At 36.4% G+C, this 26917-nt stretch overlaps 1 protein-coding gene across 15 annotated transcripts in view; it reads left to right on the plus strand.

Moving 5' to 3' along the window:
• Nucleotides 1-26917, plus strand: part of RNF111 (ring finger protein 111) — an 80779-nt gene that overhangs the window by 38213 nt on the left and 15649 nt on the right. For 11 of the 15 annotated variants that reach the window (XM_027123156.1, XM_027123153.1, XM_027123159.1 and 8 more), the window contains 5 exons: nt 8163-8289; nt 11318-11481; nt 14236-14430; nt 22025-22344; nt 25592-25853. In XM_027123156.1, the coding sequence (XP_026978957.1) occupies nt 8163-8289; nt 11318-11481; nt 14236-14430; nt 22025-22344; nt 25592-25853 (1068 nt within the window). The remainder of the gene's footprint in view (nt 1-8162; nt 8290-11317; nt 11482-14235; nt 14431-22024; nt 22345-25591; nt 25854-26917) is intronic. The other 4 variants (XM_027123155.1, XM_027123160.1, XM_027123158.1 and 1 more) reach the window with 1 other exon arrangement.

The raw sequence follows: 26917 nt of genomic DNA on the forward strand, positions 1-26917 counted from the left end.
TAAGCTTGTGTTTTATTTTTGGATCTCTTTACTATCACATTGAAAATCTGGATTCTTAACACTATTAATCACTTTTTTATTCTATACAAACTATAAATACGTAGACATAAGTGAACACTCATAAAGGAATGTAAATGAAAATCTCTACAATTATTATTAACAGTAATTCTATTGAATATAATAAAAGATTTTTCTGTGTGGTTCCTTTTTTTCCCTTGGCTGGTTTTCTGTGTGGTTATGCCACCAATTTAATATGCATTTAGGATCATTTGTGGTTGTTGCAAAGGATTTTGTTTTGTTTTTTAAGAGATTTGTAAAAATTGTTTAGTTTTGCTTTTTAATTATGTGAAATATTTACCTGGTTCCAAAGTAAAAACTTTTAAACAAGATATATTCATTGAGGTCTAGTTTTCTACCTCTGCCCTCTCTTCCTATCTTTTTCTCCCTAATAGATAATCATTTTTCACTAGTTTCTGTTTTAGTTTGTTGTTCCATTTTTTTTCTCCTCAAAAATATTAGGGCTTCCCTGGTGGCACAGTGGTTAAGAATCCGCCTGCCAGTGCAGGGGACATGGGTTCAAGCCCTGGTCTGGGAAGATCCCACATGCTGCGGAGCAACTTAGCCCGTGCGCCACAACTACTGAGCCTGCGTGCCACAACTACTGAGCCTGTGTGCCACAACTACTGAAGCCCGCGCACCGAGAGCCGAGCTCCGCAACAAGTGAAGCCACCGCAATGAGAAGCACATGCAACATAACGAAGAGTAGCGCCCGCTCGCCGCAACTAGAGAGAGCCCGCGTGTAGCAACAAAGACCCAACACAGACAAAAGTAAAATAAATAAAATATATTTATTTAAAAAATTATCAAATATATGTGTGTGTGTATGTATATATATACATATACACATACGCACACACATACATACATCCTCCCCTTATCTTACTCAAAATATATCTCTTTCTTTCACTTAACGATGTATACAGTCGTTAGAGTATAGAGATATAATAGAGGAATAAAAGTTTATATATGATGAGATATAAAGGATATATAGGCTTTCATCCCTCTATTCATTCTTTTTCACTCCTCTTTTATTTTTTCCACAGGTCCACAGTACTCCATTGTATAGTTATACCCTAATTTGTTCAACTAGTCCCCTATCGATGAACAGTTTGCAGACTTTTACTATTATGAATAGCATTGCAGTGAATAGCTTTTTGTATATGTCATTTAATAGTTTTTGCCATTGTGTCTTTGGGATAGAATTCTAGGAGGGAATTGTTGAGTCAAAGATAAAAGAGTATGTTATTTTAAAAATATGGCCAGATTTCTCTGAGAGGATCGTAACCATTTTGGGTCCATCAGCAGTGTGTGAAAGTGCCTATTTTCCCAAAGCCTTTCCAGCAGAATTAGTTGTCAGATTTTAATTTTTGGCCCATCTGAGAGGCAAGAAATAGTATGTCAGTACATTTTTAATTTGTATTTTTTATGACTAATGTTTGTGTGTCTTTTCATGTATTTAAAGGTCATTTGCATTTCTTGTGATCAATCTATTCATTTCATTTGCCTGTTTTTCTGTCAGAATGTTGGTCTTCATTCTTGCATTCATTTTTAGAAGTTTTTTTTATATATTAGAGGTATACATCCTATATAACACATTTTCCTCAAATTGGTCATTAGTTTTTTGACTCTGCAATACTTCTTTACCTTGCCAAAATTTTTTTGAATTAGTCACATTTATTGACCTTTACTGTTTCTGGGTTTTTGAATCATAATTAGGAAAGTTTTTCCCACTCCAAGTTTAAAAGGAAACTAACCCATTTCCCCGCTAGCCCTTGTATTGTTTACCTTTTTTTTTTTAAACATATAAAGCACAGATCTATTTGATGTTTGTCCTCATGTACAGTGTGAAGAATGGATCCTTTTTGTCTCATGTGGCTATCCAGTTATCCCAAACAAATCATTAAAAACTTTCCTATTGACTTGAGTTGCCACCCTTGTCATATGTTAAATTTCCATAAGTATTTGGATCTATTTATGGAGCTTTCATACTGTTCCATTAGTTGGTCTGCCTGTCCACTCACTAGAAGCACACTGTTTTAATTATAGACTCTTTCATGTTTTCCTGGTTATTCTTGCCTGTTTATTCTTCCAAGTGAACTTATAATCAACTTTTTATCTGAGGATGGTGGTAGTGGGGAGACACATGATGATATTTTTATTGGGATTGTATTTGTAGGCTAAATTAGGGTGATCTGACATCTTTGGGATTTGGGGTATTCCTCTTCGAGCGTATGGAATGTCTTTTCATTTACTGAAATCTAGTTTTGTATCTTTTTTTTAAAAATAAATTTATTTTATTTATTTATTTATTTTTGGCTGTGTTGGGTCTTCATTGCTGTGCACTGGCTTTCTCTAGTTGCAGCGAACGGGGGCCACTCTTCGTTGCAGTGTGTGGGCTTCTCATTGCAGTGGCTTCTCTTGTGGAGCATGGGCTCTAGGCGCACAGGCTTCAGTAGTTGTGGCACGTGGGCTCAGTAGTTGTGGTGCACGGGCTTAGTTGCTCCACGGCATGTGGGATCTTCCCGGACCAGGGATTGAACCCGTGTCCTCTGCATTGGCAGGCGGATTCTCAACCACTGTGCCACCAGGGAAGCCCCCTAGTTTTGTATCTTGCAGGGAATGTTTTACAGGTGGTTTTTTTTGGGTTTTTTTTTTTTAACAGCTTCATTGAAGTATAATTTACCTACCATAAAATTCATCCATTTTAAGTTTACAATTCAGTGATTTTTAGTAAATTCAGAGCTGTGCAGCCATTACTGCAGTACAGTTTCAGAACATTTCCATTAATCCCCAAAGATCCTGGATCCCTGTTTGTTTATAGTTAATCCCTGTCCTGCCCTCACTTCCGCATACAGCCTCTAATCTGTTGCTGTCTGTATAGACTCGCTTTTTCTGGACATTTCATATAAATGAAATCATACAATATGTGGTCTTTTGTGTCTGGCTTCTTTACTTAGCATAGTGTTTTTGAGGTTCATCCATGTCGTAGCAGATATCAGTACTTAGTTTCATTTCATTTCATTTCATTTTAATTTAATTCTATTCTGTTCTACTTATTTTATTATTTAGTTCCTTTATAGTATTCCATTGTATGGATTTGTTTACCATTAGTCAGGTGATGGACATTTAATTGTTTTTAGTATTTGACCATTGTGAATAATGCTGTTATGAACCTTTGCGTACAGATTCTTTGTGTATGTATATGTTTTCGTTTCTGTTGGATAGATACCCAACAGAAGAGTCCCAAAGAAGAGTCAAAGCTGTTAAAACTTCAGTAACTTTTGTGACTGCAAAAGACAGGAGCAGTAGCGTAACAGGAAGATTTGATAGTAATTAGCACCAACTTGTTGAGTAGTTACGGCATGGTGATATACTTCATGTAAAGAGCCTGAGTTTAGAATTGAAATTAGGTGTTAATTCCAAGTGTTGCTCATGTTTGCTTGACAAGTCGTTTAAACTTTCTAAGTTTCAGTTTCTTCATGGAGCTAGACATGCAGAATATTATACATGGGACAAAGTATGTGCTCACATATTGCAAGCTATTCTTGTTATTGGCATCATACCAGACGTAAGGCACAGGGGGACCAGAATAATCAGTGATTTTGGGGGGTTCTTGAAGACCTCTGTCAGAGAAACCATTGTTTTTGTTACCATTGTTACACTACCCAGCTTATTACATTTTATTTTTCTCATGATGTATTAATACATTATTGACAGGGGGATTTTTGCCGAAACTACATCTCCAGTCAAAAATATGTTAAAAAGTACAAGCAAAATAAGTACAAGCAAAATAAGTAATCTTAAAAGAAATAGCTAAATCACCTGCAGTCCCATCACTCTTAGCTGCACTCAAGTCTCTCATCCTTTAATATTTCTGCATGCAAATGACATGAAAATGAAATTGGCCCAATAAGAAGTGACCTATTGTCTTGATTTTTTAAAAGCTGTATTAAGGTTAACTTCATAATTTTAGGAATATTTCCTTTAAATTGTGCTTTAAATAATAGTCATTCTAAAGATGCCCAAATCTTGCCTAATTGTGATTATTATTTAGTTACATAATTTTTATGTATTATGTTCAAGTTATGCTTATAAAGATTCTTTTTAGAAAAATGTTTAAGCAATAAGAGTAACAGTGCCTAAATGAGTTATTTATATAACTTTTAGTTATACAATCTCTGTGTTCATAAAAAATTATATAAATTGAATTTTAATGCATTAGCAAAGCTAGCTTTGTATCATTTATCATTGGAACTTCAAAATGTTACATTTATATTTGACTTTGCATAACTGTGTAAAAGGTGTTTAATAATGTTAGGTGATTTTTTTTTAACAGGCTTGTAAAGAAATTTCATGTATACATATATGGAGAAAAATCACTAATAAAGCTGATATATAGATGTAGCTTTTCTCCATGTGAAGTGGTAATGTCCAGTTGGTGGGTTAAAATAAGAGAGGTTTTTTTTTAAAAAAAAACCACGGTCTTTTATTTTTATATATAATGCTTTTAGTTTTAAATATATGATTGCCTGTGTACGCTTACCTTAAGCTGCATCATGTATGTGATTACGAAGAATTAGAAATGTAATTTGGAAATTGAATCGATAATATTATTTTAAATAGCCACTGAGTGCTGCTATTTTGTTTTTCTCTGCCTATATTTATGCTGTTAAAAATACGTTTGACCTGAACACGTGTATGTGTGTAATCTTTAGAACTTAGAAACTACTTTAAAAAATTTGCACATAATTTTTAAATCTTAATTTTTTTCTATTTAATGGATAGAGCAATTTGTAAGTATTCCAAAATAGAAATATTACGGAATTTTTTTTTTTTTTTTTGCGGTACGCGGGCCTTTCACTGTTGTGACCTCTCCCGTTGCGGAGCACAGGCTCCGGACGCGCAGGCTCAGCAGCCATGGCTTACGGGCCCAACCGCTCCGCGGCACGTGGGATCCTCCCGGATCAGGGCACGAACCCGTGTCTCCTGCACCGGCAGGCGGACCCTCAACCACTGCGCCACCAGGGAAGCCCTGGAATATTTTTAAAATAACTATTTCTCCAATCAGATCATCTTTTATTGCCTCTGTGATTTACCAGTGCCTTCCTTGTTATCCTCTTTGGAGTATCAGAGAGCATGTTATAGATCTTTGTCATGGGCTTGTAACCTCCTCCAGATAGTGGCCAGCTTTTGAAGTAGTGCAGATATTTGATGATGTAGAGGTATATTAGAGATGAAATTCCAGGTTGTCTAGGAATGGTGCCTCGGGTGAAGGAATGTAGACTGCGTAAATTCCACAGCGAGAAGAAAGTTGAGCCATTTGTTGTCATTGTGCTAAGCAAGAGTTCTGTAAGAGTTGGATAAAAATGAATATATGGTATCAATGGAATGCCACCGTACTAGTAGAAAATGTAATGAAGAAAGGGAGCATGTTTACAAGAGCAGCAAAGAGAATAAAGAGTGTAAGAATAATCTCAATAGGAGTATATTTAGCTTCTTTGAAGAAAATTATGTAGCTTTATAGAGAGTTACAATTATAATCAAACCAAACCTTCACTTTTTCTACAGGTTTATAAATATGATACTGGACAGATATGTTCTTGGATGAAAGTATGTATATTATAGAGATATCAGGGCTTTGTTAGTGATGCTTAATGCCAATCCAGTCCAAATCTCAAGAATTTTTCTCTCCCCTTGATTTTATAATCCTGAAGAATAATTAGAAAAACCTGAATCTACTAAGTATCAAAATAGAATTATTCCAGTCTTTTCAACAAATAGTGTTGGGACAGTTATGGATCTACATGCTAAAAAGGTGAATTTAGACCTTTTATATCATGTCAGACACAGAAATTAACAAAATGGATCACAGACTTAAATGTAAGAGCTAAATTATATAACTTCTAGAAGAAACATACAAATTCTTAGTCACCTTTGGTTATGCAGAGATTTCTTTAAAAGCTCACCAAAAACATGATCCATTAAAGAAATAGCTGATTTGGGCTTCATCAAAATGAAAGACTTTTATGTTTCATAACACACCATTAAGAAAATGAAAAGAATATATACTACTATATATACTACTATACATGCAGTAGAACAGCTATAATAAAAAAGAGATGGTAACAGTTAGTGGCGAAGATGTAGAGAAAATGGAGCCCCATTTTCCTGGTGGGAATGTAAAACTGAACAGTCACTTAGGAAAACAATTTGGCACTTCATTAAAATGGTAAACATAAATTTACCATAGTATTTAGAAATTACATTCCTAAGTATTTACCGAAGAAAAATGAAAGTACATGTATGCCTGAAGTACGTGTATTTATTTGTAATAGCCAAAAGTGAGAAAAATTCAGATGTCCATCAACAGAAGAATGGATGAACAAACTGTGATGTATTCATATGATAGGATACTGCCCAGCAGTAAAAAAGAATGAACTATTGATACACACAACATGAATGAATCGCAAAATAAGTACACTCAGTGAAATAAGCCAGATATGAAAGGATATGTAATGTATTACTCCATTTATATTGAGCTCTTGAAAATACAGATCAATCCATAATGACAGAGAGCATGTTAGTTGTTGTAGGGATGTAGGGATGGGGTTAGAGGGACAATGATTGAAATAGGGCATGTGGGATCTTTTTAGGGTGTTGGAAATGTTCTAAAACTGGATTGAGATGATGTCTGTGCTCCATAAACACACTAAAATCAGTGAAATGTACACTTAAAGTGGGTGAAATTTTAAGCTCTCAATATTCTTATTATGGGAAAATTCTTCTCACAAGATATTACTTGTAAACTGTTGTCTGATCTTTACATTGACAGGTGATAGCAATGAAGAGAAAAGAATGTTTAAAAAAAGACATTTTAGCCCTAGATTTGTGGAAAATATAGCAAGAGAAGAAATGGAGCATAACTTTTCTTTTTTGTTGTTGTTTAACCATCTTGACCATTTTAAAGTATGCCGTTCAGTAGTTTTAAGAATATTCACGTTGTTGTGAAACAGATCTCCAGAACTTTTTCTTCTTGCAATATGAAGCTCCATACGCATTAAACAACTCCCTTTTCCTTCCGCCTCACAGCTCTGGTAACCACCATTCCAGTTTCTCTAGGACTTTGACTACTTTAGATGCCTCACATAAGTCAGATCATACAGTGTTATTTTGTGACTGGGTTATTTCACTGAGCAGGGCCAGATTCTATTTATAATCTTATCTAATGCCATAAGTAAAAATTAGTTCTAGGTGAAGTAAATATTAAGGAAACACATTGCACCAAATATAGTATGTACCATCTTCTAGATGAGTGAGCACTTTCCGAACTTGGAATACTTTAGAAAAGAACATGTACAAAAAAATTACAGATTTTGTAGCACAAAACTGAAAAGCTACTGTGTTTTTCTTAAAAGAATACCATATTACATAAATTAAAAAACCTTGAAGAAAACTTACAGAGAGTGTGGTGTCTTCATTTTAGATATCAAAGGGTTGATATCTTATAGAATGTGAATATCTTACATAAGATCTTAAATCAGTACTTTTAGATATTACAGTATTAATATCTTTATATAAGATTATACAAATTCTTATGGAAACTACTAAAAGTTTGTAAAGAACAAACAAAAATCATAAGAGGAAACAAATGTGCAAATTAAGAGAGTAAGTACTGTTTTCACTTTGCATAGTGAGCTCTGGTTTTAAAAACTTTGATTTGACAGATGAATTTTACTCTTATAATGAATTTCAGTCTTCAAAGTCAAAATAAAAATTTTGTCTTTAAGTTAGCTGACAGGCATATGCTCTTTATTTTTTTAATTGAAGTATAGTTGATTTACAACGTTGTGTTAATTTCTGCAAAGTGATTCAGTTATATATATACATTCTTTTTTTGTATTCAGTTAAACATATATATACAAAGTGATTTAGTTATACATATATATATATATATATATATATACACATCCTTTTTTTTATTTTTTGTATTCTCTTCCATTGTGGTTTATCATAGGATACTGAATATAGTTCCTTGTGCTGTATAGTAGGACCTTGTTGTTTATCCCATATGCCCTTTAAATGTTTTTTCTTTTTGTTTCCAGGAAATATTGATGAAGATGTTGTGGTGATAGAAGCTTCCTCCACTCCCCAGATCACTGCCAATGAAGAAATTAATGTTACCTCAACTGACAGTGAAGTGGAGATAGTAACAGTTGGGGAAAGCTATCGGTAAGATTTTAATTCCTGGTTGTATATTTGAAGTTTTAGATGTAAATGTTTAGACCCATTTGTGCTGCAGATATTTGCATTTTTTACTTTTTTTTTCTTTACCTAGTTTTAGTGTGTGTATACCAACCAGATTAGTGGTTGTCAAACCAGACTGTGTTAGATTCATCTGGGAAGATGATAAAATATATATTGTTGCCTGGATCATAGCCCAGACCAGCTGAACCAGAATCTTAGGAATCAGTATTTTTTTAAGCACCGAAGTATACAGTGAGTGTTGAGTCATTGCTCTAGATAAACATCAGTTTTACTTGGTGTTTTATAAAATTGAATTTGTTTTATGATTCAGAAAGTTCACAAACTCCTCTGAAATGTAGATGTGAATAGTACTTAAGTATTGGGAATGATATTGGTATCTCATTAATACTAGTGATGTTTATGCTATTATGGTAGGACAGCTTAGTATAAAACATAGTTTTTGGATTTTTTTGTCCTTCACTCAGTAATTTTATATAAGCCCTGTAGTAAAAAATGAATGATATATCCTCATTTGTTTTGATAAATAACTGGAAATGACATTGCCCTTTTGAGAATCACTTTGACAGAAAAAAAAAAAGAGAGCGAGAGACCCTAACACAATTCATTTTGTGCTTTAGATGATTACAAATACTGGTAAAGGAAGCAGTGAAGTACTCCTCTCTTTCGTCTGATACACCAAACTGTGGATGAATCTTAATTTTTGTGTTGGAATGAATTTAGAAATGCATTTGCTTATTGTATTTTAATTTGTTATTGATTTAAGAAAAAAGCATTCTTATTTTGGAAGCATGTTACAATCATACCTAGAATGTACTTCTTTACTTGCCACTTTCCCATTGGAGTACTACTTCTAATGGCATGGAAGAGAGCACTCTATAATATATCCCTGTTTAAGTTTTAAATGATTTTCCCAGACTCCGAGGAAAATTGATACTCCACAGTACGTGCCACAGTTATTCTGTGACTGTCCATAGTGGTTGGTACAACGCTGACTCAGTTTTTATGAGCTATAACAATTGTTGAAACTAAGGACCTGTTTTTTCGTGGAACTGGAGAGCTTTCCTTTCATGTAGATGCTTAAATGTTCAAGCAGATGCGTTTACATAGTGATAGACAGTACTCTTGAAAAAGACACACAGTGCTCATTAGCCATATTTATTTTCCTTATGGTTACCTAGAATATTAACTTTGTCACTTTAGCTGGCTCTTGGCCCTTCCTGTTCAAGAGAGAATGTATCTGTGTTTCAGATCCCTTTGTGTCAAGATTTGACAGTTGCCACTAATTATAGGGGCGACTAAGGCCTCTGTGAAACTGTTCCTCATACATCAAGTTTTTTGCTGGTACTTTACTCAGCATTGTATTTGGAGTTAGGACATCCTGTGAAGTTTTCACAGAAGTGCTGCATAGTGGACGTGGAAGTTTCTGCAGCTGTTAACAGCTTCTAAGAAATAATAGATTACTCAGTCTCTCATCAAATACTCTTGGTTTCTCAAGAATTTTAAATGGTGATCATTCTTATCTAAAACCATTTCAGCTTGAAATATTTGTTTACCTTCATGCCTTAATCTATACAATTCTTGCTGGAATACACGGTCTTTTTTTTAAAACTCTGTCTCAGGATTTAACCTCTGTACTCCTGTTACTTGAAAACTTAATTTTAGAATTTGAACTTCTTTCTAAACTTTTAGGCTCTGTAATTGCTGAGGCCATTGTCAGCTCAGTTTGAACTTCGGAGTTCTCTTCTGAGTGGTCAAGCTTATACGATGACTGCATGTTAGTGCATCTGGCTCACTCTTTCCATACATAGTGACAATAAGCTTATAGGCAGTTTTACATTCAGTTTGGGCAGGAGAAAAAAACAACTTCGTAAGCCCCATCTTTCTAAAACATATTTATCTTTTTCTCCTTGAAGCCTGAGGACTGCATATTCTACATACTATCCCTCTGTACCCTTAGTCCAGATCATTACAGTGAATCCTTTAAGAATTTTTTAAAATAAAATATATGCTGTAAGTAATTTAGTACAATACACATAATTAAAAGATGATAAAAGCATTCGGCGTTGAGGGTTTGTGATTATATGCCTTTAAAGCCTAAAGCAGCTCAAACGATGATGTTTCTTATAGTAAACTAGCTACAACTATCCGTACCTCTCCTGATGGCAAGAACTCTCTCCGGTGCTTTGAATCTCTTTTAGACAGTCCCAGAAACTTAGCTTGGTTTGGGACTCCCGAAGCCATGCTTTGCAGATCCAGTCTAAACTAAACATAGAAATTCATGTGAACATTAAATGTTTAGGGTGTTGATATTTTTGTTATTATACCTATGGTGAATAATTTTAGGTATTAACATAAAATGTAAATAATTGATTATAACCCAGGTGAATATTCAAAGTAAACATAGAAAAGGGAGCAGCATTCTTGAAACAGAATCCTGTATTTTACACCAGTGATTGGTCTAACATATCATTTTTCATTTTCTGAGGTCAGTTGATTGGTGAACATTTGTTGAACATTTAATTCAGCAGATGTTTATTGAGTGCTAGACATTATGCTAGTCAGAATTTTAAATTCTATTATGATTATTTCTCTGGAGAATTCTTTTTTTTTTTTAATTTAATTTATTTATTTATTTTTGGCTGCGTTGGGTCTTCGTTGCTGTACACGGGCTTTCTCTAGTTGCGGCGAGCGGGGGCTACTCTTCATTGCGGTGCGCGGGCTTCTCATTGCAGTGGCTTCTCTTGTTGCGGGCTTCAGTAGTTGTGGTGCGTGGGCTTCAGTAGTTGTGGCGCACGGGCTTAGTTGCTCTTCGGCATGTGGGATCTTCCCAGACCAGGGCTTGAACCCTTGTCCCCTGCATTGGCAGGCAGATTCTTAACCACTGCGCCACCAGGGAAGCCCCTCTGGAGAATTCTTGAATGAAGAATTTCACAACTTAGTTTGTAAGAAAGGCTTATGATTTCTTAGGTAACTAAAAATTTTGTTATTTAAGGTCTCGTTCAACCCTTGGACACAATAGATCTCACTGGAGCCAAGGTTCAAGTTCTCATACAAGTCGGCCACAGGAGCCACGGAACCGCAGTAGGATTTCTACTGTTATACAGCCCTTGAGGCAGAATGCGGCAGAAGTTGTGGACCTTACTGTTGATGAAGATGGTAAGTTGGAGCACTAGCAGTGTAGAATTATGAAGAAGATTTGCTAAAATGAAGTATCTTAATATGCTAGAAACTTCTATTGCTGCTTAATGGTAATATATGTTAAATTACAGGGAAGTTGCCAGGTATCCTAATGTTATTTTTCAATTAATGTAATAACCTCAGTTTGTAAGTTGTGTCTAAAAATTCTCTCTGATTATTACTTCATTGCTTGGTAGGTATTTTCTTAGAAAAAAATTATTTTTACAAGAGGTGGTTTGATCTATCCTCAGACTTACGTGTTATTGATACTTTCATTTATAATATTGTTATCATACTTTAACTTTGCTATGAAAAATAGAAACAGCACTTTAAAAATACAGAACAGGAAAGCAATATAACTGAGTTTAAATGGTTAATACTGGTTATTTGAGATGTTCAGTTTTCTTTTAAAAGTTGTGTTATCCTTCAGGGTAATAATATGGTTACCTTATGTGCTGCTCAGCTTTAGTGTTTTGTTTTGGCTTACAGCCGCACCCAAGTAACTGAGGAAATAAAGCTAGAGTTGGTAAACAGAGGTTAGGGAAAGTGGTAGCAAGTATGAATATATGAAGACATGTGAATTTTCCCTCATAGTGACAATGGTCTTCAGATAGTAATAGTTACATCTTAGAAGGAAATGGTCAATCATAATTTCCTTAAGGAGACAGTAAGCCATATATGAATTTGTTAATTTTGGCAGTTAGCTATAAATTGGAAAAGATACATTCGCTAGGTAGGAAGAGTTAGGGGCCTTGTGCAATCAGCTCTCATATCGGCTGTTTGCAGTTTGGATGATCATAACTTTCAGAGTAGCAGTACTTTGGAATTAAGATGTTTATTAAGGGCTAATTTATTCCCATTGTCTACATTTCATTTAACAATGTCTCGGTTTTTATTTTTTTTATGATTTTTATTTATTTATTTTTTGTGGTATGCGGGCCTCTCACTGTTGTGGCCTCTCCCGTTGCGGAGCACAGGCTCCAGACGCGCAGGCTTAGCGGCCCTGGCTCAACGGGCCCAGCCGCTCCGCGGCATGTGGGATCTTCCCAGACCGGGGCACGAACCCGCGTCCCCTGCATCGGCAGACGGACTCTCAACCACTGCGCCACCAGGGAAGCCCTCGGTTTTTATTTTGAAGCACCATAAATTATCTGTAAGGCAGTGGTTAATACAATAGGGATTAATTAAAGATTACTCAATTAAATATTGATGGCTCTTTTGGAAACTTTTTGTGTGTTGTCCCATGTGACACCTGCCATCCGGTAAAGTAACAAAAGGTGACAGAGTAGCCTTTTAACCCACTAGAATTTAGTTCAAACAGAGTACTTTTACTTTTAGGTTAAAAGTATTCCAGTGATCAGCAGATGCCCCCTTCTCCCTACTGGTTTCTTTTAGTGGAAGGCTTCTATCTTATTAAAAATAAATTCAAAACTTAAGTTTATCAGTTAGACCAGTGGTTCTTACCTGCTGGCCATTTTGTGCCCCTAGAGACATTTGGCAATATCTACAGACACTTTTGGTTCTCACAGTTGGGGGAGAGTGCTATTAACATCTAATGGGTAGAGGCTGGGGTTGCTGCTAAACATCCTACAGTGCAAAGGACAGTCCACCCCGACCCCCCTCCCACCTCCAACAAAGAATTATTCAGCCACTGTCAATACCAATAAGACTGAGAAACTGAGATAAACTATTTGCAAATCAACAGAGGTTCCTCCCTCCCCCTTTTACGTTTAGGCAAATATATTTCTTTAAGCATCTGAAGTACAGGGTCCCATATAGACTAACAGGTACTATTTGTGTTTCAGGAATCAGCGGACCTCACTTCATTGTATAGAATAGTTGTCCTCTCATTGTATATCACATTTAAAGAGTGATAATTCAGGTCTAATTATTGTGACTATGCTTTGCACAGATTTATTCCCATTATTCTTAATTTTTAAACAATCATTTAACAATTAGGGTCTAAAGTATAACTCATTCATAAGTTAAGGTCTGCCTGAAATTTCTTTTAATTTCTACTATAAAAACTTTAATTTTTTATTAGAAAGCACTGATGAATATTAATATTGGCAAAAAATTTGGGGGAAAAACATACAAAAAGGCATGTAAGAAATTAAAATGGTTATTAAAAATCATAGCTAATGTTTATTGAATGACTACTGCTTGTAAAGCATCATATAAAGTGCTTTATATGTGTGATCTCTGTTCATCCTAACCACAGTTCTATGAAGAAAATTCTGTACTTTCCTAGTTCTACAGGTGGGGAAGTAGAGAGTGGTTAAGTAATTTATCCTAGATCATACTGTCAGTGATGAAATCAGAACTGCTATCCAAGCTGTGTGACTCTAGAATCCATAATGTAACCAGAGAAAGTACAATTTGTATACTGTTCTAACAGCCTGTGACAATGTGTATGGACATAGCAGAGGGACTTTTACTTTGCCTCTTTTCTTTGTGATCAGAAAACTTACATGGTCATTACCCAAAAAAACTATATTAGTCCTTTGAATTATTGGAATATACATATATGTGTTGGGTTTTTAAAAATGCAATAACATGTCATTTTAATGTTGCAGTTTAACTTTATGAAAACTTTTTTTAACTGTATATTGTACTTATTAGAGGGTTCATATTTTGTTTTAATAATTATCATAAAAATGTTAGCTTTTATTAAAATATAACCCATTACCTAATTTGCTTTGAAATGCTAAATAAACATTTTCTATATTGTAGAACCTACTGTAGTACCAACCACTTCCACGAGAATGGAATCACAAACCACAAGCGCTTCCATTAACAATTCAAATCCATCTACCTCTGAGCAGCCCTCTGATACTGCTTCAGCTGTCACTAGTAGCCAACCCTCCGCAGTGTCAGAGACTTCACCTATGCTTGCAAGCAATAGTATGAGTGGTACTTCTACAGGAGGTATGTAAAAAAAGAAAAAGAAAAGACAAGAAGAGCGGGGAGGGGACTCTTTGTTAGAAAAAGGATTGTTGTTTTTATGGTTTTAGCTGTGTTAGCAAGAGTGTATTCTTAGAATAAGCATCATATGTGAACAAAGTGGTCTTTATTAGAATTAGACTACGACTTCATATTTGAGTCTGTGTGCTATGTTACTGGAGTGTTACAGCTCAACTGAAAGAGATGGGGGAGAATTGAATGGCTGACACCAAAAATACAAGCAACAAAAGAAAAACATAAATAAACAGGACTTGATCAAATTTAAAATTTTTGTACATCAAAGGAAATTATAAGAAAGTGAAAAGATAGCCTACAGAATGGGAGAAAAATATTTAAAAATCATATATTGGATAAGGGTCTAGTATCCAGAATATATAAAGAACTTGCACAACTCAACAATAAAAAGAAAAGCAGCCCAGTTTTAAAATGGGCAAAGAATTTACATAGGCATTTTTCCAAAGAAGAAGGTCATTTGTACAAATGACCAAGAAGCACATGAAAACGTTATTAGGGAAAAGCAAATCAAAACCAGAATGAAATTCCACTTTACTCTCACCAGGATATCTATAATTAAACAAAACAAAAACAAAGAACAGGAAATCAGAAGATAAGCAGGGTTAACAAGGATATAGAGAAATTGGAACCTTTATTTATTTTTCTTTTTATAAATTTATTTATTTTATTTATTTTTGGCTGCGTTGGGTCTTCATTGCTGCAGGCGGGCTTTCTCTAGTTGCGGCAAGCAGGGGCTACTCTTCGTTGCTGTGCACGGGCTTCTCAGTGCGGTAGCTTCTCTCATTGCAGAGCACGGGCTCTAGGTACGCGGGCTTCAGTAGTTGTGGCACGTGGGCTCAGTAGTTGTGGCTTGCGGGCTCTAGAGCGCAGGCTCAGTAGTTGTGGTGCACAGGCTCATTTGCTCTGCAGCATGTGGGATCTTCCTGGACCAGGGCTCAAACCCATGTCCCCCGCACTGGCAGGTGGATTCTTAACCGCTGAGCCACCAGGGAAGCCCCTGGAACCTTTATTAATATCTGGTGGGAATGTAAAATGGTGCAGCCACTGTAGAAAACACTTTGACAGTTCCTCAAAAAGTGAAACATAGAGTTAGCAGCATATGACCCACAAGTCCACTCCTAGATCCGTATCCAAAAGAATTGAAAATAGGAATGGGAGTTTTAAAAAGTTTGATGATGTCATTTTCCCAATATTTTGTGTTGTTGTTTATTCTTTTGGTGTCACATCTAAGAAACCATTGCCTAACCAAAGTTCTCAAAGATTTACTCCTCTGTTTTCTTTTAAGAGTTTTATAGTTTTAACTCTTATCTCAGATTAACTGGGTCTTAAAGTAGTCTTTTTTCCGCTCTTGAATGACGGCACAGAGATAGGAACTTGCTGTTTAGTAACAGAGACATCATAGACCCTATAGCTTGTAGATTGACTATATCACCAATAATATCACCATTAATAACAAAACCACCATATATTTTCTATCTTTTTTTGGCTTTTAATAATATATTTAATTCTTATAATATCCCTGTAACTTACCTTGAGCAGATTGGAAAACTGCTTGTGTCTGGTTTAGATCTCCCTTCCCTGGAAACTTGAGGCAAAGGAGACTTGAGGCAAACTTGAGGAAACAAGGAGATTTCTCAGGGGTGTCTTTGAAAAAAAAAAAAATGTAGGCAGAAGTGAAACGGGCTTTTATTTCGTTTATTGAGTGCACTGTCTTTCCTGGTAGCTTTATGTACCCTATGCTTATCTAGATGTTATGTGAAACAGTCCCAACTTTATTTCAAGACAGTCTCAAAGCTTTTATTTATGTACTTATTTTTTAACACGCTTGTTTAGTTAGGATTCACATTTAATCTATTAGGTAGTAACTTCACTGCCTGAATGGCCTTCTCATGATATTATTCTATCTTTTAATGACCACCCTTGGGATAGACTTGCTCATGTTGTATTTCTCTAGACTAGGAGAACCTTGTTCCAGGCCAGATTGTTCCTCTATATGAATCTGATAGAAGCACATACAGATATTCAGATTACATTAGGGGCGTTCAATTCTGCTGGCTTTATTTCCTTCCAAGACTGTAGAACATCATTTACCTGTTTTCTTCACATCCTGTCATTACTTTGCACCTTCTTGTATATTTCCAACCTTGAATCACTTGAGCCATGTAGCTTCTCTCTTATCCAGGTTCCTAAATGGGACTGGTAAAAATCATAGAACCATGCAGATTGATGCCTCATCAATTTATGGTATCTAATCTTGGGCTTTTGGTAATAAGTTGTCATAGTGTGATAAATCCCAATCGGTTCTCTTTCCTTCCCCTCAGTGTCTATTCCAAAATTCTCTTATTCTTCTTAAGACTCTCATTTCCGGGCGTAGGGGGGATAAAAAAAATAAATGAAGGTTCTCAAGCATGAATACTTGTAACTTCCAGTCCCTTTAATAAAAACTTTTGTGTATTTATACCTATCCATATCTCCTAACTCCTGGTCTCTTAACTCCTTCTTATAGTTTCCAGTCTCTTTATCTATGCTCCACCTCCTGTCCTTTCTTGTGTCCTTGACCTTGCTTTATCAGTTATCTTCCCTGTGTCTTCAGCATCTTTGTTGGTTCCATCCCCTTCGTACACGCACGTGTACATTTGTGTTAAGTCTATGTATACCTAAGTGGATCTTCTTCACCTTAAACTCCTTCATTTAACTTTAACTCTGACTCCTTTCAGAACAAACAAACATGATGTTTAAAAATCTGGCAGTAATTTTCTTCTCATCTTATTTTCTTCCAGGACTCTATTTTCATCCCTTCTTTCACTCGTCCATCTCATAACTGTAGGTGTTTTCACCTACCACCAGTATGCCGATGACTCACCGTATTGTGCTTCCAGAACACTCTCCTTGTTTTAAACTTTCATATCCAACCGCCTCTCCTCTGGACCATTCTGCAGTCACCTCAAACTCAACATGCCCCAATCAGCTTATCATCTGTCTGACTTCTCAATGTTCTTAGCTTTATGCGTATATGCTATCTTATATATTCATTTATTCAGCAAGTATTTATTGATTGCGTACTATGTATCAGGCACTGTTCTAGACACCGGGAACACAACATAAACAGAGCTAACAATTGTAGTGGATAATAATAGCTAACATCTGTTGAACTCATAATATTGGTCAATAATTTATTTATATTAACTCTGATTTTTGTAATAACCTATGAGGCAGATTCTATTATTATTTTCATTTTACAGGTAAAGTAACTTGTCTAAGGTTATATGATAGTGGAGCAAGAATTCAAACCTACAAAGTCTGACTTGGATCTTGTAATCTTCCTTTATGCCAGGATTTCTCAACCTTGGCACTATTGTCTTTGGGCTGGACAGTTTGTGTGTGTGTGTGTGGGGGGGGCTTGTCCTGTGCATTGCAGGATATTAGCAGCATTATTATTATATTTTTAATTAATCTTTATTAGAGTATAGATGCTTTAATGTTGTGTTAGTTTCTGCTGTACAGCAAAGTGAACCAGCTATACGTATACATATATCCCCTCTTTCTTGGATTTCCTTCCCATTTAGGTCACCACAGAGCATTGAGTAGAGTTCCCTGTGCTGTACAGTAGGTTCTCATTAGTTAACTTTTATACATAGTAGTGTATAATATGTCAATCCCAATCTCCCAATTCATCCCACCCCCCTTCCCCCCACCCCGGCCCCCGTAGCCATAGCAGCATTCTTGGCTTCTCCCTACTAATAACCAGTAGCACTACTTCCCCTCCAGCTGTGACACCAAAAGTATCCCCAGGTGTTGCCAGATATTCCCTGGGGGGCAGTGTTGCTCTATACTGTACCTAGAACCTAGTGCTTCTGTTATAATACTGGTTGATTTCTGTTTTAAATTTTCTCCGTACTTGATGATGAGCTCCTTGAGGACCAAAGGTCAAGTCTTTCTCTTTTTCAGCACTAAGCTGCAACCATGCAGGCATGCCTCTTCTCCCTGTGCGGTTAGCTTAAATTTAGCAAGTGCTTATTGAACCACCTACATTGTGCAGGCATGTTTCTAGTTTCTAGAGATAAAACAACAAAGGCAGACAATATCCATTCGTTATTTTAAAGGCCAGGACTTTCATTTTTCAGTATCTTTGTAGATCCTTAACCATGTCATTATTATGTATAAGACTTGCCAAATAAATGAATAAATGCATGAGTACATCTCAGTAATCCTCCTAGAATTACAATAAAAGTATTTTAACCAGCTTGGTGTCACTGGGCTGTGGAGTTAATTCTTCCGGTGTAGATTTTCGATTATCTATTTTTAGTGGCCACTCAGCGGCCTAATTTTAATAAAAAAGGCAGTGTTTTATTTACTCAATCAGATGTCTTTGTATTTCACCTCTACTCTGTGGCAATTTTCTTTGGTCAGTAACTCTTGAACAAGAGGAGATTCAGTTGTCTTTACTTTGGATTGCTACCTTGTTTGAGCAACAAAGAGCTTCTGGACTGTAGGAAAATAGATATTAATTTAATTGGAAGCCAAAACTGTACCATAAGAAGTAGAGCTATAAGGTCAGTCCTCTTTTAGGGGCCATACTGTTAATCATATAACCCCTTAAATATGTGTTCAGCCTTAAGGATATTAAAGTCATTGTGCTTCCTCTTCACTCACTCTGAGTTTTGTATGTGAAATAATTGAAGACCAAGAGGGCAGATCGTTTCCAAACAGGTTAGGTGTCATATCTGTTACTTCAGTCATGGCCCTAGCAGTCCCTAGACCTCTTGCTCTGGTTACAGACTCATCTCCTGAGTCTTAGAGTTACACATAATCCTCAAATAATTGGGTTTGTAAAATTAACGTGTCATAGTTGGCAGGAATCATGAAGGTCATTTAGTCCATCCACTGAATGGATTTAGTGTCCCAAAGGTTTTCGATTTTCTTTTCTGAAGTAACACACAATAAATGACATTTACTTGTGTAACACTTTGACGTGGGGGCTGAGATATAACCCTGAAAATGTTGTAGGAAGTAAAGTTCCTATAATAATGATATTGTTGTAAATCTTACAGCCTTTGGGAAATAGCTACTTAATGTTTGATTCAGCATAGCGAAGATAGGCTGCTGATCATGGTCAGTTCCAGGTATGCCAGTTGTGACTCTGTCCAGGTTACTCAAGAAATTTGGAATGCAAATGAATGAAAGTGATTTAATTATAGAACTGACTTTGAATCTGCTGTCACTTATGTTTTAAAAGTGAACAGCTTTTTGACTTTCATTGTTTTTTGATACAAATTATTTGTAATATTTAACCTCTCAACTGATGATAACAAGGTAGTACTAATTCCAGGAGGCTATTAGAGATTAGTAAGAATTTGTAATTTTTTTTCCATCCAAGTTTACAGACTCCTGAATTCTAGTTCTGAGGTTAAGAACCTTTACAAAAGGGTTCAGGAAATTAGCCCAAGTAGGCCAGAGTAGGAACTTGGGGTGGGGGGAACCAATATACATAGATTTAGAATAGAGATACTGCCTAACAGGGTTTAGATCACAGACTTTGCCCAGAAGAGAATCAGCAAAAGCAGGATAGGACATGTATGGGAGGGCAGACCCAGGAGAATTACAGGGAGGTGTACTGCAGTCAGACCCATCAGTCAGAGCCTGAAGCATCCCTACCCAGATTCATTTATGTGAGTCTATAAATTCCCTTTATTGTTTAAGCCAGTTTCGGTTAGATTTTTGTATTATTTGTAAAGAACCAGAAGATTCCTAATTTTGGTACATTGGCCCAGAATAGAATAGCTGTGTACTGTGAGCCAAATAGGAGCAGGGTATCTCTGGTATTGGTTACTCTAGAAAAAAGGCTAGAACAGTGGTACTCCAGAATCCTAAGGACTCTGAAGAGATGCCTCATCAGTCACGTGGGGGTGGGGGAAGGGAAGGACAGGGATTTGGGTTTTCCACTCTTCTAATTTTTATTTTTAAGTAAAAAAATTTATCTCCATTTTTATCTGTTTTATCTAATTTCCACATAACATGTAGTTTGAGGAAAGGGTGCTTTTTTTTAGAGGAGTTTGAAACACTAGGATAAACCTTCTGGGGACACTTTCTGCTGTTCTTTTGGCATGGAAGAATATACCTTCAAAATAACTCTGGGCATGTGACAGAGCATAATCAGGACTCAGATATTTCATACCTAGAGGATTATTATCTTTTCTAACAACAGCCATGCAAGGCAATTATTGCTACATTTAATAGGTGAGAAAGAGGTTAAATAACTTTCCTAAGGTCACATTGCTCCAGATTAGACAGGCTCAGGATTAGAACTCAGGCCCATCTGACTCCATGTTTTTTCCCACTGTTCCACCTTGAGTCACTAGATCATTATAAGAGACCTTTAATTTTCAACATAGTAGAGTCTTATTTCTTATGTTCTATTGGGTCTGAGTTTAGAGACCAGAGGAAGGGAAAAGACATTGGAAGTTAATGAGACTTAGCCAGATATGCTCTGAGTTGGGTGGTTATATCTTTTTTTTTTTTTAATAAATTTATTTATTTATTTTTGGCTGCGTTGGGTCTTCATTGCTGTGCGTGGGCTTTCTCTAGTTGCAGCGAGCGGGGGCTACTCTTCGTTGCGGTTCGCGGGCTTCTCAGTGCGGTGGCTTCTCTTGTTGCGGAGCATGGGCTCTAAGCACCCGGGCTTCAGTAGTTGTGGCATGCGGGCTCAGTAGTTGTGGCTCGCGGGCTCTAGAGCACAGGCTCAGTAGTTGTGGCTCACGGGCTTAGTTGCTCCGCAGCGTGTGGGATGTTCCCGGACCAGGGCTCAAACCCGTGTCCCCTGCATTGGCAGACAGATTCTCAACCACTGTGCCACCAGGGAAGCCCGTGTAGTTATGTCTTAAGAGGATAAGATTTTAAGAAGTACATAGTAGTCTTCATTATATAGGAATGATTTACAGTATTGGAGGCTCACGGAGCTCAGGAGAACCTTAGCTTTGTTGCATATAATGGAAAGACTCCCATGTTATTTTAGAGTTTTTAAAATACAATTTAGGGCTTCCCTGGTGGCACAGTGGTTGAGAGTCCGCCTGCCGATGCAGGGGACACAGGTTCGTGCCCCGGTCCGGGAAGATCCCACATGCCGCGGAGTGGCTGGGCCCGTGAGCCATGGCCGCTGAGCCTGCACATCCAGAGCCTGTGCTCCGCAACGGGAGAGGCCACAACAGTGAGAGGCCCGCATACCGCAAAAAAAAAACACAAAAAAAACCTAATAATTTATAATGACCTAGGAAAAGGTGATCTATTGCCATATTTAAACATCATGGTAAATATAAGCCTCCTAAAGCTTGCCTGAAAATCCCAGTGAAGATCACTGCCTGAAATTACAGGATATGCGTGTTAAGAATGTGACTGTATCACATTATTATTTACAGATATTTGAATTCAGTAATCACTTCTTAATTATTTACTTATTTATACACATTTATACACATATATGAAGTATACACTTTCTTTTACACAGTGATATTTGATCATTTGGTTCTATGCATTTTTTCGTTTCAAGATGACTCAAGGAGAACTGCACCTAGTGCTATAACGGAAACTGGCCCTCCTGCAATGCCAAGGTTACCTTCCTGCTGTCCCCAGCACTCGCCATGTGGAGGGTCGTCTCAGAGTCACCATGCGTTAGGACATCCACATGCAAGTTGCTTTCAGCAGCATGGCCACCATTTTCAGCATCATCACCACCACCATCATACTCCCCACCCAGCTGTGCCAGTGTCTCCCTCCTTTGGTGATCCTACTTGCCCTGTGGAAAGACCTCCACAAGTACAGGCACCTTGTGGAGCAAATAGTAGTTCTGGTACCAGCTACCATGACCAGGTATGTGGAATTTGATGAGTTCATCTTGAGTTTTTAAAATTGTGGTTCCTTCAGAAGAAAAAAAACAAACCCTAATGATAAATTTTATATGCTAAATAAGTCATTCTTGTTGCCCCTGCAAGAGTGGCCTAATTTAATGATGTGTGATTTTTTTAAATTAAGTATTTAAGATTTTCTCATGTAAATTATTGCAACTAATTGAGGGGGCCAGGGATGTAGAAAATTGGACGTGATACTAATTTTTATTCTGGAATGTTTTTAGGTGTTTTTAGTTAAATGTAGGTGGATCTAAACTTTTGGGATTTTATTTCAAACAAAGTGTTGAAACTGCAGTGTCAACCTAATTCATGAGAAATTCGGGAATTCTCCCAATTTTTTCCTCCTCTACCCTACCTCCTATTCTGGAGCCTCCCTATAATCTCCACTCATCTAGAAATAAACAGCCGTCTCAGATGCAGACCTGTGACATCGTTTCTCAGGAGCAGATGAGGTTTTTAGTTTGTGGGAAATTGAAATGTCAGCAAAAATTATAAGAAATTTTTTGCTAATTAAGTAAATTAGTTGATGTTATTAGTGAGTGCTTGATACGTCAAATAATATTACATTAATATTGGTGGCCACATGGAGTAAATAAAGTGAGGTGTTATGTGCTGTTTTAACTTTTGCTCCATTGTCTCTGTGTATAATCGTGACGTAAACCTTGGTGGTGCATACTTTAAAAATCAAAACATGTAATTTAAAGCTGTAAGTGACACGTGCTAAAAAATGTGCTAGAAAAAAGTCAAAAAGAAATTCAGAGCAGCTGCTTTACTGTACCCTCTGACCTTTCCTAAAGTACTTGCTTCATCTTTTAAATTTTCGCTGGTTATCTCTTCTGGTTCTGACAAATTAAAAGTAATTAAGAAAGTGGGGTGTTCCCTTAAGAAGAAAAAACTAGCTGCTGATACCAAAAGGAAATCTGAAAGGGTTTAGTAGGAAATATTATTAAAGAGATTTTAGATGATGTTTTGGTTCTGATAACAGTTCTACATATTAACATCTATGGATTGTCTAGACCTGTTCTACCTCTTGGGAATGAGGAAGCAACCTGAGTGAGTTAATTAGAGGAAGAATCTCTTTTGTGTAAAATATAGATGTAACCTACTCACCTATATCTAAGTAGAGGTGTTTGGACTGTACACAAAGCTTGAGAAGAATCAGCAGGATCGGGCATTCAGTGGTTATAATGGGTATGAAGGTAAACAAAGAATGAGGTTTTGGAAATATGAACGCTTTGAGATTGATGTAGCTATTTGTAGGACTCTGAAATTAGACACATGCTCATGAGGTAGCCTCGTATAGTCTCTGTTTGAGACCTGTGTGGACACAGCAGGAAGTTGAGGAGAGGCAGACTGATCTGAGGGTTTATAATTGGGTGGATGTCTTATGATTGAGTGTCAGACTGTAGATAGGCAGAGAAAGATTGGGGAGGATTAGGCTTGACGAGAGGAGTTGCAGTAATCACTTGACTCTGTACTACTCCTTTTGATGTAGCTTTCTCTTTTGAGAGAATAGTTTACTTAGTGTGATGCACTACTTACGAGCTGTGTAAAGTAATATTTGCCATTTCTGTGCCATTTTGCTTACCCTCCCTTTTCCTTCTATAATAATAATTGAATGAACTGTTGGAATTTTGAGGAAGAGGGTTCTCTGTGTTGATTTTTCCCCTTTTCTTTTTATTCTCTACTTTTAACTTTACCCTCGGTTCCTTCTAGGAGGACCTTCACCCTACTTAACTCACTCTCTGGGAGTGTTCTTAATCACTGACTGGAGAAGAAGATAGGAAATTTGCTCACCTTCATAGTATGTTGATATTCCAGTCCATTTGCCAAATTTTAGCCTAAATAGGAAAATACGAAAAGGATTTGAACCATAAGTAATAATTCACAGTCTTAAAATATTACTCTTAAACTTTATTTATTCAAATTGGGAGCATATATTGTATTTGCCAACTTAAAAGAAAGAGCCCAGACATTTACTTAATTGATTGTAGACACATAATATAGAAGAGGAAAGTAGCTCTTTCTTTTCGCCTTCCTACAGCTTCTCCTGTACCATCATCCTCCTTCCCTTTTAGTATCCAGAGTTTCTCATGTTTCTGTTATCCTCTGAGCTGGGAGGCCATTGAAAGTACAAAGACAACTCTGTCTCTAAAAAAATAATAATAATAAAATAAAATAAATTTTTAAAAAGTACAAAGACCACTATGGTTCCTCAGTGGACTGGGTGACCTGGGCCTCTAATAAATGCATTACCCTAGCTTTCCTCACCTCTAGCCCCTCAGCTTTCAGTATTGAACAATTCCTGCATGTGATTCCATATATAACATCTTTATTTTCTTTAATCATATTTTAAAAATTACAGCTGTACTGAACACTAAGCAAAGACTTGTATTTAAAATACTTAAGAATATAAAGAAGCAATTCTGTTTCTGTAATCTGCTCTAGAGTAGAAGGTAAAGTGTTTTACTAAGCACTTTTCAAAGTGCTCAGGGGAAAAAACTTAATTACTTTTGAGTAAAGATGGAATCTAGACTCTTTGATTTTCCAACTTGGTAAATGGGCCTTCCCTAAAATTATATTCCTAATAAAAGTAATCATGGTTTAATCTTTTTTTTTTTAAGAGAAAAAAGTTATGAGGAAAAGCTAGCTAATGGTTTAGCTTGAATAATCTTAGGCCCTTTGTTATCTTGGATAATGTTTGCACTATTAAGAGTTTCAGTTGAATGCTTGCTGTGTACAGTTTAAAAACAGAACAAATTTTTACCTGGAGCCTTAAATGTTTTCAGTGGTATGATAATATGTTTTGTAAAGGAGTCCTAAATTACCAATCAGAATTTTGGGGTAAAGGAGGATATGGAAGTATGATTTAAAAGTTTCTTTCTCTCTTAAAATCTAGATAATGGAAGAGAAACAGATCTTAAAATAATATATTAATTAACTTTTGTTCATCTTACAGCATGATCTCATGCTTGATTATTTAAAATTGATTATAGATTTTAAGTGTATAAGCACTACAATTTTTACAGTCCAAGATGCACACAGTATCTTCTTGGTGCTCAGTAGGTCTTCACACTCAAAATTTTTAGCAGTTTTAAATTCATAGATTCTATTTTTCTAGATTGCATTAGGAGTACTTTTATAATATAACATGAAACAATGTTTTGACCAAATTTTAGAAAGATAAAACATAGTTCCTCTTTATACAGCAGGCATTGCCAGTAGACCTGAGCAGCAGTGGTATCAGAAGTCATGGAAGTGGTGGTTTTCATGGAGCATCTGCCTTTGACCCCTGCTGTCCTGTTTCCTCTTCCCGAGCTGCAATCTTTGGCCACCAGGCTGCTGCTGCTGCCGCCCCGAGCCAGCCATTATCAGTAGATGGTTACGGATCCAGCGTGGTTGCACAGCCCCAGCCCCAGCCCCCTCCACAAGCCTCGCTGTCATCTTGCCGACATTACATGCCGCCTCCTTGTAAGTATGAATTTAACAGGCAAAGAGCTTAGAGGCACATAGATGAAGCATCGTCCTCTCCTCATGAAATAACCTTTCAGTAATACTAGTTTATAAATTTTTAGTACCTCCTTGGCCTACGAGTGGAGTGTATTTTTCCTATTTCATTTACCTCACGTACCCAAGACAGTCTTCTAAGGCAAAAAGGGCAGATGTTGTTGTAAAAGGTCTGGGAAAATAATAAAAAAGTATATTTTGTCTGTTTGACATACTAACATTTACGTTTTAATTAATATCTATGAACTCGTACATTGAATGGCACCTTAGATTCCTATAAAAGGAAATTTTAAGGAATTAGATTTATCCTTTAGGAGTAAAAGGAAATTTGTAAGTTTAGTAGTCATTTCTACACATAGGAAAGTAAACTTTGATTAATAATTCTGAAGCTTAACTGAGGCACAAGAGAAAATTCCTTGACAGAAAGCTTTGCCAGTTGCAGAAAGGTTTCTGTACTCATTTGATGCAAGCAAGTAAAATAGAATCAGACATGGCTTTTCTAAAGAAATTGAAATCTATGAGATACCATAAGAAATGAGAAATACCCTTAGGCTGTGTAACATATATTTATTGCTCTGTTAAATCATAGGTTAATAATCAGATGGAAGCTTATTAAGTACTTTGATTTAAAAGAAACACTGAAAATTCATGCCAGGGGTAAACCAGAAAGTTGGCAAGGAAATTTGCTTTTGTTTTGATTACATACAAGGGATAATTTTCAATTATATATCTTCTTAGATCTCTTCTTCCAGTCCTATAATTTTAAAAATCTGGGTCCTGCAGGCACAGCTGGAGTCAACCCAGAATTTGTACAATGAAATCTGGTGATATATCGCTTTTCAAGAATGCAACTTCAAAGTATAAGGTAGAAAAAAGGTTTTGAAACGAGTTAGTTTTTGCAAAGCATTGACCAGTGGGCAAATTCTGTGTGTGAACACTGGTATGATATACAGGCTGTTCTGTAATACTTGTTGATATTCATCTTTAATTGATTATCTTTTATTGAGAACTCAAAATGTGTGGTTTTC

The sequence above is a fragment of the Aethalodelphis obliquidens genome, unplaced genomic scaffold, assembly GCF_003676395.1.
Source record: "Aethalodelphis obliquidens isolate GAN/ISIS:26980383/991018 unplaced genomic scaffold, ASM367639v1 scaffold26, whole genome shotgun sequence".
Lineage (NCBI taxonomy): Eukaryota > Metazoa > Chordata > Mammalia > Artiodactyla > Delphinidae > Aethalodelphis > Aethalodelphis obliquidens.